This window comes from Sarcophilus harrisii, chromosome 2 (genome assembly GCF_902635505.1).
Source record: "Sarcophilus harrisii chromosome 2, mSarHar1.11, whole genome shotgun sequence".
Classification (NCBI taxonomy): domain Eukaryota; kingdom Metazoa; phylum Chordata; class Mammalia; order Dasyuromorphia; family Dasyuridae; genus Sarcophilus; species Sarcophilus harrisii.
Window position 1 is genome coordinate 42,039,779 of NC_045427.1, and position 13,674 is coordinate 42,053,452.

A 13,674-nucleotide genomic window follows, 5' to 3' on the forward strand; every position below is an offset into this window, starting at 1 on the left:
TTTTTCAGTAGATGATCTCTAGATAACCAGAAAGAGTTCTGAGAATGACTGATGTTCCTGAAGTGATTTCTAAAATGATGCTATCGCTGCTAACCTCTGCTTTCTTCTTGCTATCTATCGACTTGTGGTTTATTTATTTTACTAAGAAGGATTGCTTTGAAATTTCTGAAGACCAAAGAAACACAGATTTTGAAAAATATAGAGAGGTGGTCAGATCAAAAGGAATAAAGAATAACACCATTCTATGAAGCATTCAGTGGGACAGCAATGGAAGCAATGGAAGGAAGAAAGACAACTCCAAAACAGGTCCCCTAAAACAAGACATTAGATTTCAAAACAGTGAGCCACTTGTTTCATTCTATGTATGATATTTCATTTAGGACACAATTATTACAAAAGGAGTTCTTATAAAAATAAAAGGATTAACTGATGATTTATAAGAGGGGTCTTTAACTTCCTTTGGTACATTATAATTGGATTCCTTTTGGCAGTCTGGTGAAGTCCGTGGACCTCTGCCCAGAATAATGTTTTTAAATAATTGGAAGAGATGCTAAATTTCAGTTATATGTTAGCAAAAATAAGGATGTATCTTTTTCCCCCCATTCAAGTTCACAGATATTTTAAAATCTATCTATAAAGCTAAGGAGTCTATAGATATATGGCTAAAAATCACTTGGCTGGAGAATCAAAATTACAAGGGAAGGTAAAAGGAAAAGGGGGTTCAGAATCTAGCAAGCAAGAAGTAGAGGATGTCCCATACTATGGTACGTGCCTGGAATCACTGCTTTCAGGAGGGTTGAGGTTGCTGGAGTCACTTGAGCTTGGGAGTTCCAAACTGCAGAAGGGCTTAGCTGATGGAGTTTGCACTACCTACTGATACTGATAAATTGAGCCTCTAGGAAAAATGGGCCTTATTTGGAAATGAGCAGGTCAAGACTTTTGTGCCAGTCAGAAGTGGGATCAGGTCCAAGAGGTGGCTGCTGAATGCTAGAGTCTGGGTGAGAGAGGAAAACCCAGTCTCAAATCAAAAAGAATGAGAAGAAAAAAATTAAAATATGAAGAAAATCTACATAGTAGTCAGGGATCAACAGCATGGAGGGAAAGAGAATCATTAAAAGTAAAATATCAAGAAGTAACATAATCAAACCAAATAAAAAGTAAACTGCTATATTATACTAGGAAGCCTTTTAATGGTAAGATATTGCTGTTATACTTTAAAAGGAACTGCTCAAAGGCCCAGAGCCAGGGCGTTTCTTGCCGGAAAATGCTTAGCATACTGCCATACACATGTGACTACTTAGGTATTAATTAATGGTGATGGAGATCAAGCAGAAACTCTAATGGCTGAGGTATTTAGAGTTATCCAAGATAATGGATCTTTGAAAACCCTTGAGGAGACAACATCGCAAAAACCTAAAGGTTAGACCAAAATTGGTACTGTGATTTAACAGATCCTCCATAGATATAGAAGCCACTTTTCTTAAAAAGCTGTATTTATAAAAGATATGAAGAAGTAATAGTTTGACTTTCTACAGTATTGTTGAGAAATTTAGCTGTTCCATCAAAGGGGGGGGGGAATTCTCTCATCCCTCTAATAACATCTAATAATAAGATGAGAGAGAAATTCTCAGAGTTTTACACACATCTACCTTTTTTCCCAAAGGTGCCTTGAAAAATATACATAATCCATACACATCACTGCATGTGCCCAAGGACTTTAATAGCCTAACATTAAGATTCTCAAGCTAACTACTTTATCTGTCAGTCCTGAATTGGAGATTCCTTATGATCACAAATGAGTTTCATTCCCTTTATCAAAATCATGATTAAAAAAAATACTTTAAGAAAAAAAAGATTCTTAAGATTCTCATAAGCCAATTCCTCTATGGATTTTTTTTTTTGTTTGCAAAAAACTGTAGAAAAGAAGCAATCTCTTCAAAATTGTAGGCTAGACTTTTACACCACAAAGAGCTTCTCTTTTTTTAAGTTTAATGTTGCATGCAGCAACATTGTTTTAAGCTAATTTTGGCAGTAATTTGAAGCCACATTCCATATTTGAGGGACTGACATAACTCAAAACAAAATTCATCTTCTCAGAACTGGCCTAATTGGTTGGTCAGTAAGTTTTTAATTTCCTGACACATTATCTTTTTTTAAAGACTTAATTCTGCACATGTGCCCAGGCTTCTTAATTAAAGCAGAAGCCGATTCCTGCAAATCAACCAATCAATACCTCTCTCGAAACATATTTGTAATCTTTATGGTTTCACATACTGTTCAGTTATAAATATCTGTTCTTTGCCCACCAATACCCTATAAATCAGATCAAACCAGACCCCAGCAGGCATGACCCCAGTCCCTCTGGAGGTCCCAAGCCGGCTCCCTCTACAGCCTCGGATTCCCCCAAAGCCTCTGCCCTGAGCATGGAGGTGCGAGCTCACCTGGGTCGGTGGCCGGGCATTTGCGGATGGTGAATATCTGCCCCAAGTCCTCCTCTTCCTCAGGAAGACCCTTCTGGAGCCTCTGCAGCTTGCGCAGGCTCTCGCTGCGCTGATGTTTCATGGAGCGCACATGCTGGATGAGGTTAAGCTTGGCCTTGGTGGAGTAGTTACACAGGACACAGTGATAGTAGCAGCTCTCTCCTTCCACGCCGGCCTCGTGATGCTGAAGGTGCTGTGAACGAGAGTGGGGCCGCTGAGTGAGAGGCCTGCCAACCGCACCCTTCCCCTGCCCCAGCAGCTCCCCCCGCTCCGGACCAGCGATTCCCAGGCCCTTGGCAACCAGCTTCTGGGTCCGCCCGAAGCCCTCGGCAGGCGCCTCTTCTCTGGCCCCCATTTACCCCTAAATGGTGCTCCATGCATCCAGGTCAGTGCAATGCAAGAACTGCCTCTGCCACAGAGGAGTAAGCCCCTCGATTAAAATCTCTTCCACAAGAACCATATCCTGATAGTAGAAACCCTGACCTGAAGACTCCCTCCCCCAGGGACAAAAGGAAGAAAGATTTCTCTTAAATAACTTACTGATGTGACTCTCAGATTGTGAGATTCTGGAGGGAAATGGGCTGTTTTTGCCTTTCTTCACTGGCACCCACTAGGTACTTAATAAAAGCTTGTCTATTTATTCGCTCAAATTCGATGCTTCCCCCAATGGGCGAGACGTCCAGAGTCTGGGTACAAGGACATCAAATCCCCTACCAGGGAGGAGGCTGGCCCAGTCTAGGGAGTCCCAGCAAGAATGGGACCAAGTGCAGCTAGCAGGGATGTGGAGGAGGGCCTGGCCCAAAAGTCAGACAGCCTGCCTTCTGATTCTGCTCTCTTCCCCACAATATCCAACATCCTTTTGGAAGAAGAAATACAACTTTTTAAAGGTGTCAAGAGTTTTTTTTTTTCCCCCCTTTCCCTCCCCCCCCCCCAAGTTCTATCTACTACTTATGCTCTTAAGTAACTTTTTGGTTTTGGCTGAGGCAATTGAGTTTAAATGACTTGCCCAGGGACATACAACTAGGAAGTATTAAGTGTCTGAGGCCAGATTTGAACTGAGAGCACCAGCCCTGAAGTCAGGAGGACTTATCTCTATAGTTCTACAGTAACTCAAGTAATAGGGAGTGTAATCTTATGGCACTAAAGTAAGTGTATTTTTAAAAAAGAGTATTTTGAAGCATCCCTCCCTTGCACGCTGTAGCTGAGGCAGCCTGCCTCCTTGGTCTTTGCTCCCCTACAAAGGATCCTGTGGAATCTTTGCTTCCTCTGGGGCATGGTTTGTTAAAACAAAACTGAACAGGTTGTCCTTTTTGATGAGCCCCTAAGATACTTCTAGGATGTCCTACAGTCAGAAGAAGGTCAATTAAAAAAAAAAAAGTAAACTTATGAGTGAAGATAATTCCTATGGGATGACACCGTTCCTGAAATTCATGTGTTCATACACATGTCCTCAATTCACTGAAAAGGTGTGAAAAATCTGGAGACATGTTTGCACATTGTTTGGAGCAGTAACATGTATGCCCTGGGTAATCCATGTAGAAAATCATTATAGGCTGAGCTGTAAGGCCCTCAGTCCGTATTCATATACACAAGTGAAATTATTTCAGAGAAAATCTCGCTCTGGAATACAGACTCACAGATCTCAGGTAAGGGTTAATGCAGTTTTCATGTGCACCCAACAGGAAAATTCCCTCTTTTCAAATGGGTGGATTAACACACTCCCATGTGGTACCTTAGGAAAATCCCTTCAGGAACAGCCATTCTAGCACAGTGTGACAATTAGAGAGAGGCTGCAAAGAGGGAGTAGAGTAATGCTTAGTGTTATAAGTACTATAGCTTGGGATAAAGTGATTTTAGCAAATTTTCATTAAGTATTCACTTACTAACTGCCTTCTCTCTCCCTCTCCCCAGTCAGAGATGTGTTTGGAAGATTAGGAGGAAAATAAGGAAAACTGCTATGTGAATGTATTCTAAAATAGAGGTAGCAAACATACCACTGTGGTTCAGGACCCTCCCAGAGAGGCTCAAATCAAATTAAAATGTAATTGGGAAATATTTAACAAAATAACTATATAATCAAACACAAATAATGCTAATGTGTGGTTTTCTAGGTCAACATGCAGCTGCAGGGATCCTTATGTATGTTTGACACCAGTGTTGTAAGGAATCCTGAATGCTGATACTGGAGAAGCAGTGGCTGGTAAAAAAGAAAAAGGGAAAGTCATCACAAAATGCTGGGCTGTCCTCCACTCCTGGAAGGCTTCTTCTTCCCCTTCATCTCCCCCTCTTGGCTTCCCTTGATTTTCAGATAAAACCTCCCTTTCTACAAGAAACCTTTCCCAGTTCTCCTTAATCTCCTTCACGTCATCATTCCCCCTGACGTTCCCCAGCAGATCTGATGAAAGCCAAAAGTTTAAGCTATTTATGCAAACAAGTGCTTGGAGTGGAACTGGAGAGAACAAAGACATAGGATGACTAAGTCTTAGGTTCCAGAGACATGAGAATTATATTTAATAAAGCTACAACTAAAACCAAATGAATTAAAAACAACAAAAAGAGACTCATGGAATCCAAGGCAAGAATTTCATTTAAGGGATTTTGGTGACATCATACACCATGAAATTAGAGCCATTATCATTCCCTCCAAGCCTCTAAGCTTCCTCCCCATATCCTCTATCTCTCCCCTCTACTGCCACTCATCAAATCCCTCAATATATGATTTCCTTGTAATAAAGTGATACTTTTTTTTCAATAAAATTCTATTATGGGTCTGTGATGTCTACTCCAAAGTACCTTGGATTTCCACCCACCACAAGAGTTCAGGAGTAACAAATGGGGCTAAAAAGATTCAAATGGGATTGCTAAAATGTCTGTCATGTAATCCTGAAACTATAGATTTCTGGATTAATTCTAAATCAGGACAATTGTCTGGTCCTGCAAAACCTTCCTTTAAAAACTCAACAATAAAGATGCTACCAATCCACTCTGCCTTCTTGTATCACTAATCTCTTGGGACCACAGAATATTGCCTATTATTCAGATTCATTTCCAGGGGAAATGGTTATAGAAAATCAACTACTAAAAGAATTTAAAAAAAAAAAAAAAGAGAAAAACAAAACAGCGTTATGCGTAAAGTTTGCAAAAAAGTAACTGGGGATTGGTGGGCTAGTGCAATCTCAAGGTATTCAATGAAAAATTCAGACTAGATAATTTCTAGTTTGCTAAGGAACTCTATCTCCACCATTCATTATCTCTGTGACCCCGATCAAGTTCTCTTTGCATCAGTTTCCTCATGAAGGATTTGGATTGGTGACCTCTAGAATCCCTACAAACACTAAATCTATGAATCCATAAATCTGTATCTTCCTGAGGCCAGCTGAATTGTCTGAAATATCCACACTTACTATATAGTGTCACAAAACTTCAACATCTAGACAACATAGGAAACACAAAGACCAGTAATTGATCCAACTTCAGGAAAATAAGACCGCAATCATCATATTTTACTATTTCTTTAAATTCCCTAGAACAGAATTGTCTGCCTTATTGAGGCTTCAAAAGTCCACAAAGCTCCCTAGTGCTGCTTGAACCAGACCCAAACTGATTAATAAATAAATATACAGTAAAACATAGATGTTAATTTGTGGCCTTCTCAATCAATATGTGTCTGCAGGGATCTATTTCTATATGAGTTCAAGACCACTGTCCATCTCCTATGATATTGTCTATCCAGTCCTCCCAGTTTTTGGAGACTGAGGTACTCCTGGTCTCACACAGGTACCTGTCAGCCACCAGCATGGTCCTGTCAGCCACCAGCATGGCCCTATCAGCAGAACTCTAAGCTATGCTCTGGACTAATAAGAAGCAGGAGGGGGCTAGAGAGGCGCCTCTGATCCCAATGGGGTAAGTCAGCCAACGACACTTCTAACCCTCAGAAGGGAGTAGGAGATGTTTTCATTTGCAGTAGGAGAGAGAGAATAATTTGTTCCTGACCCAGCTAATTAGAATACCCTCAATTGGGATCACAATGTATTTAATTAAATTCACTGTAATATATGAAGAATCCACCAAGGCACAAATCCCAATGGTACACTCAATAAAGGAGCTGCTTTCTTTCAGAGTTCCTTCCCTTTCACAAGTCAGAAAAATTTTCTTCCCTCCCCTCATCAGCAGCTTGAATTTCTTTACCTTTTCTTTTAAAATCTGGGATTCCCCTCCAATCCCATGGGGAAAGTACTACGTTCAATTCAATTTAATTTTAATTCAACAAATATTTATTAAGTATCTAAAATGCGCCAGGCCCTGGGGATACAAAGAGAAATACAATATGGACCCTACTCTAGAGGAGGTAATTATCTAGCTCCTGGACAGCCATTCCTCAGGTAAGTTACAGTGAGCTTCTTTTTCAAGTATGGGTAGGGTAGGACAAGTTGGCCCCCTTTTTAATTCTAAATTCTGTGGTGGTATAATGGTGGGGGGAAACCACAGAGGCAAGCAACTAGAATGCAAGGAGGTCTGGGAAAGGGGCCAGAGACATTTATGAAGCAAGAAGCTCTCTTTCACCTGGTTTAGGAGAGAAGATGTAGATGGAAAGTCTTCAAAATGGAGTCACAGAGAAGGGGCTGAGAGTTAAATGAAAGGGCAGTACGTCAATGATTTGGAGAGAGGAGAGTTTCAGGCATGGATCTGTATGCACAGGCTGCAAAGGGAAGTGGACAGCAGCCCACCAGCCGAGACTGCAGAGAGAGAAGCCTGAAAATGGATGGATGTAATAAGAAAAGTCTGAAAAGGCAGGTTTCAAGAATAATCTGAGCACGTGGCACTTATGAGCAAAGTGAAAGTTGGAGAGAAGAGCAGGGGAGCAGGGAAAAGGACAGGGATACTGGGTACCAAACGATCCAAAGCACTGTCCCGACCCTCTGGGGGAGTTATGGACCCCAAATTGATCGAGCCCCAAAAGGCTGTTGTTAGAAACATGGTTAAAGGATCATGGTTCTGTGAGGGGGATCCTGACTGTGGCTCATAGTGAACTATTTGAACACATCACGTGAGGATTGCAAGTATCTCAGCTCTTATCTGAAGAGCCTACTGGCTCATCCCCACAGGAGGAGAGAAGGCGTTCAGGGCCCCGGGTGCAGCTAGCCAGGCTCCCCTTCAGGCATAATGTCTCATGCCAAGATCTACTTCAATTTGAATTCCTTGCTTAAAGAGCTACAGGAAAATGATGAGACTCCAAGTGCATCTTTTAATCAGCTTCTGTGGCCATCAAGTTTCCAAAAGTTCAAAGCGAACTCAAGGAAGACTGTGTTTTATTAGCAACCTTTTGCTCAGAACTCAGACCGACAGAATCCAAGGCCCATCTTCAATTAATGGATCTACAAGTTACTTCCAAACCAAAGGCAACTGGTGTCAATAAAACATGAAATTATTAAGTACTGATGTATATAAAGTTCTAAAGTACTAAGGACACACGAACCAAACGAAAATGAATTTTTGCTTTTGTTCTACTGAGGGGCAGATGAAAGGATTTCAACAGCTAAGGATGTGCATCTTAATCTAAGCAAAGGGGCAAGTGCTCACTGGAGAGGGGGAGGGAAAGAAATCTGTAAAGTCCTCGACGGAAGGCAGCATCTTCGCTTGTCTTCTGGGGAAGACAAAGATTCTAAGAGACGCAGGGGAGGAGGAAACACAGCTTGTACAAAGACAACTGCAATGGGGGACGGCTGGCTTGAGGAAGGCTAAAAAGCTACTTTGGCCAGAATGTTTATCAAGCATGGGAAAGTCAGGTGGCATGGTGTATAGAGCACTGGGCTTAGAATCAGGAGGACTCATCTTCATGAGTTCAAATCTACTTACTACCTGTAGGAACCCTGGGCAGGTCACTTAACCCTTTCTGCCTCAGTTTCCTCATCTGTAAAATGAGCTGGAAAAGGAAATGACAAAACACTCCGAGGTTTCTACCAAGGAAACTCCAAATGGGGTCACAAAGCATTGGGTACAACTGAACAACAACAAAAATGTAAAGCATGAAGGAGAATGGAGTAATACAAATCTGGGAAGGTGAATTAAAGTCTGGGCAAGATACAATTTTAAATGCCAAGTTGATGAGTTTGCCTAGCAATAGGGATCCACCGAAAACTCTTTAGCAGGGGAGTGACATGGTCAAACCTGGGCTTAGGAAAATTATTTTGATTATGTAAAAGATGGATTGAAGAGGCTAGAGCCTGGAAACAAGGAAACCAGTAGGGAAACCACCATAATAAGTCCAGAAGAGAAGTGATGAGGGCCTGAAGCAAGCTTCACAATGGCAGCATGAATGGAGAGACAATCTGATAAACATTGTAGCTACTAATTAGATGTAGAGGAGAGTAAAAGTGAGGCTATAAATGTTGGTGACTAGAGGGAAGGAAGACTGCATCCTTTAGCACAAATGGAAGAAAAATTTTTAGGAATTAATATTATTATTAGGAATATTTTTAGGAAGAAGGATAAATTTAGGAAGGAAAGATAAAGGGTAGGGGTCTACCCACAATACAGGAAGAAGTATCTAGCTGGAAATTGTCACTGTGGGACTGAAATTCAGCAGCGATATTATAACTGAATACATGTCCCTAATTCTTGGTACCTTGAAGCCTGACTGAGGTATGCTGGGAGATAAGGATCCTGTCTTGAAGATCAAGTAGTACTGGTCTCTAGCCAATGACCAAACGGGATTACCTTGTTTCTAGTGAACACAGTGGAATTCTACAGTTCTTCATTCCTGTTAAAGCTACTCATGTTTTAAATGTGCTTAATTCTCTTAGTCCAGCTGGAACCTTGCAATCCTATGTTTATGACCTGGAAATGACTGCTACCCCAACTTCACCTCTGTGATTTCCCTCTGGATTTATTTCAGGGAAAGATGCTAGACAAAGGAAAATTGCCCTTTCTCTCCTCCCTCTTATTTTTGGGATAGGAAACATCTTAAATACTTAGCAAGTTAAAAACAACAACAAAAAAACAAATTAAAAATTAAACACACAGTATTTTCTGCAGACCCCTTCTCCTTTTATCATGTATCCTTCCACACTCTAACAAAATAACAATATTTTTTAAACCTCCATACAAAAGGGTTCTTGTTAGAAAAGAATTCATATTGGAAATTTAAAAAAATATGTTCCTGTTACTTGTTTCCCAAGAAAACTAACCAACTTCTGTCAAGAGAACATTTCTATAAATCTGGAGGGGCCAAATATCCCTTCTCCCCCTAACAATAGGAAACTTCTAACATGTGGTTCTTCATGCATGGAATGCAAAATATCGATCAGGTTTAGTCAAAGCTTTACTTTAAAGCAGAAATGGACAAATACATTCTGATAAAAATCATAATATTCACAAGTGAAGCTTCCTTGGGGAATAGGGCCAGCTACTGTATATGCACCCACACACAGAGCTGAGTACACACTCTCCTCCTTACACAAATCAACTCTCCTGCAAAAGGAAATGAAAACTACTGGGCACTTTGAAGAGGGAAGAAGCTGGTTCAGAGGTCTCCCTACAGAGTTAATCTGTTATCTCCAGGGGACAACCAAACATCTCCTGCTGAGCAGTGGGGAAACATCTCAGCAGGGCTTTTTCTTCTGGGTTAGAGCTGCAGTGAAAACATAATGCCATCATGAGACAGCCCATGGAAGAGTACCTGTCAAAGAAGTCACTGAATGGCCACCGAGGAGCAGGATTAAGGAACACTGGAGTTTTCATGTATTGGAAAGAGATTCAATGAAAACTCTAGGCTCTAGATTGGAGAAGAACTCTGGTCCATCACCTGTCTGCACAGGAAAACTGCTCAATACAACAATACACTTGGCCAAGAAGTAAGATTCCTATTTTCTTTGATGAAGACAGTAAAACAAAACAAAAATCTCCCTGATTTGTAAGGTTGTTGGGAAGAAGCTGAGGAAGGTTAGTTTGATCTATTATTAAACTATTTTAATTCAGTTTCCTTAAAGTATGCTATTAAAAACCAGTGCAAAAATTAGCATTGAAAAACAACGTATATTTTAACAAGCTCATCTCACTTATGTAAAAGTCCTTTAACATAAGAGCCTAAAACAAAAGTTGAAGGAAACACACACACACACACACACACTTAATTGGTTTGAAATTTTAATGCTTTGAGACTAGATTCTCTTCACTTAGGAATGAAGGACTAAAATTCTGTAAACCTAACAGTTTCAAGCTTTTTACCAAGTTGTGTCAAATAGTGTTCAAACTACTCCAACATGGGGATCTGCTGACTTTGAATTACTAAGGTTTAGTAACAGACTAAATAGAAAATTAAACAATTCTCCCATAAGTAAGCTCTCTCTAATATCTGAAATTTTAAAAAATTAATATTAGCCACAGATTTTCATCCACTCCTACTCATATATGAATCAATATAAAGAGTGTTAAAGCATGCTAGACATGAAATGAAGATCATGATAAAAACTTAAAAGTTATTATTTTAACAGAAAAACAACTTATCACCAATGGGGGCAGGGGTCATTTTCAAACAGAAAGCTAGGATCTATCGCCCAGGGCTGTTGTGAAGATAACATGAGATCATATTTGCAAAGTTTTGCTAACCTTAAAAAACTATATAAATACCAGTTGCTGTTTTGATTATTAGTCAGAACAAACTGCTAGAACAAAGCTCAACATCAGTACCAAATGGAAATGGACAACCGAGCAGACATTGGTACAAATTAACTCATGTAAAGCAACGCCTAGGAAAAGATATGCGATCAGCAGATCACAACAGCAGCTTAACATATAAACTCATTGATAAAATCTCAAAGATGAGTATAATGCGAGATCAAATGCAGAATTAACAGGCTGTGGCTCTGTTAGAACCAGATCAGAGTTAAGACTACCTAAATTTAAGCTCAACCTCTTATAAGTGTTAGCTTATGTATAAGCCTGGGCAAGTTGCTTAAGTTTTTCCTGCGATTATAAATTGCAGAATAGTTTCTGATTTGCTTTGTTAGAACAATTAAGTTTTTTCACTGGAAATTCCCTATACTGATGAAATCACAGGTGCAAATACTTGCATCCACACAAAATCATCTCATAAAAGAGCATGGAGCAGAGAGACTTTTAACCATTTTGAAGCTGTTCTATCATCTTCTTAACATTTTGTAAGTTCCTTAAAATGATAAAAAACTAACACCATACACCTTGGAGCCTTGGCACAATACTAGGAGCAAGACGGGTATTTTGTGAATGCTTGTAGAACTGAATCTACACTTTTCCTAATCTAATATCATAAGTTTAGATCATCTAAAACAAAAATGCTTGGTCAAAATCTTCACAAACTGAGACCAGGTATACTGCCATTTCAGAGAAACAGTGCTTAGAATAAAAGGAGAAATAGATAGTGGCATATATAAAGTAAAAATATCTATTATGTTATTATTATATGAAGGAGTCAGAACTATTAGTGACTAAAATTTTTGGAAGGCAATTCCTAAGCAATCAAAAAGTAAAGCCTATATTTTATTTCTGTATTTTATTCTAATTCCACTTCCCATTCAACTATCGGATTCCAAAGAAATGAAGACATTAAGTGATGAATCTCTGTCCCCAAAGGGATGGGATCTTCATTTTCTGAAGAATCATTTGCTATTGCTTCTTTCCCCCTCATTCTCTCTGATATAAGGATGAGAAATATTTTTGGATATTTTTATGTGTAGAATCCTCTCAATGAGAAAAATGTCAGCATTGCCGTCTGTAAATTTTTAAAGGATAATCCAAACAAAATTACAACTCCTTTTTCTGAAACTTTTAAGAAAAATAGATTTCACTGAAATAACTGTTTCCCAGTAGATGGCCAAGGATATGAGCAAATAGTTCTTAAAAGAATTTTAAACTAATAATTACATGAAAAGCTGTTCCAAATCTCTAAAAATAAAAACATAAAATAAAACAACTTTGAGATTTCACTTCGCTTCATTTGCAAATAGGCAAAAGATGATAAAAAGTGGAAATGGTATATAAAAGAGGGCAGAAGACACTAACCACTCGGGAGAAATAATTAGAATTATGCAAAAGTGACTAAATGTTGATACTATTTGACCTAGGGATTTTGCTATCGGGCATACATATATCTCAAGGACAGCAATGATGATGATAATGATAATGACAACAAGATCCTCCTGTATACCAAAATATTTATAGCAGAACTTTTTGTAGTAACAAAAAACTGGAAAAAAGCAAATGTCTGTCAATTAGGGAATAAATAAACTCTGCTACATTAATATGATAGAAATTTCTGTGCCATTAGAAATAATATGAAGGATACGAGAAACATAAAGATGATTATATAAACCACTGCAAAGTGAAGTAAGCAGAAAAAATAAAAACGAACAATGATTACAACAATGTAAAAGAAAATGACAAACAGCTGAAAAAGAATGTTGCGAAATGGGTCAAGCTTGGTCAACAAAAAAGAGATAAAAGGAAGTATCTCAGAAGTGGACTTGGCATCATAGGCATGAAATACTACAGAGAATGTATTGGATTAGCTGATTTTTTTTTTTTTTTAATCTTTGTTATAAGGCTGAGGGAGGGAAAGGACTGCAGGAAGGGAACACACTCATAATTTATTGGTAGAGCTATGAACTCTGCAGAGCCAACCATTCTGGAAAAAGAAAATGTTCTTTTAAAGATGAAGAAAAAGGGGCTGAAGTATTATGACCCAGAGTTTCTACTAGACATGTATATATTATTATTTATGTAAAGCACAAATGTAAAGATACACACACACACATAAAAATATACGTGTGTGTTTGTATGAAAGTACTTTTTGTGGTAGCAAAGGTCTAGAAACAAAGTGTTTACCCATCAAGTGAGTACATGAACATAAAGGTATATTTCTATACTATAAGAAATGATGAATATGAGAAACCCAGAGAAACATGGGAAGACTCATGTGAAAAATGCAGTAGTCAGAATAAGGAAGACAACACACAAATGGCTATAACAATGTGCACAAAAAAGGAAATGTATAATCAAGACCAAGCTAAACCCTTCTTGATAACATTTCCTCCTTTCATTAGGAAGGTGGAGGGCAATGGGTCTAGAACATAACATATCTTGTCAGACATGCTCAAAATGGAGCTGGTTTTGCTTAATCTTTTTTTTTTTTTTTTTTTTTTTTTGGCCTTGGTTACAA

General features: G+C 39.0%; 1 protein-coding gene across 1 annotated transcript in view; it reads right to left on the reverse strand.

The window, feature by feature from the left end:
- The window catches only part of ZFHX3 (zinc finger homeobox 3), a 282,114-nt gene that overhangs the window by 119,030 nt on the left and 149,410 nt on the right, over nt 1–13,674 (reverse strand). Inside the window, 1 exon segment of the mRNA XM_031950073.1 lies at nt 2,442–2,673. Coding sequence (XP_031805933.1) covers nt 2,442–2,673 — 232 coding nt within the window.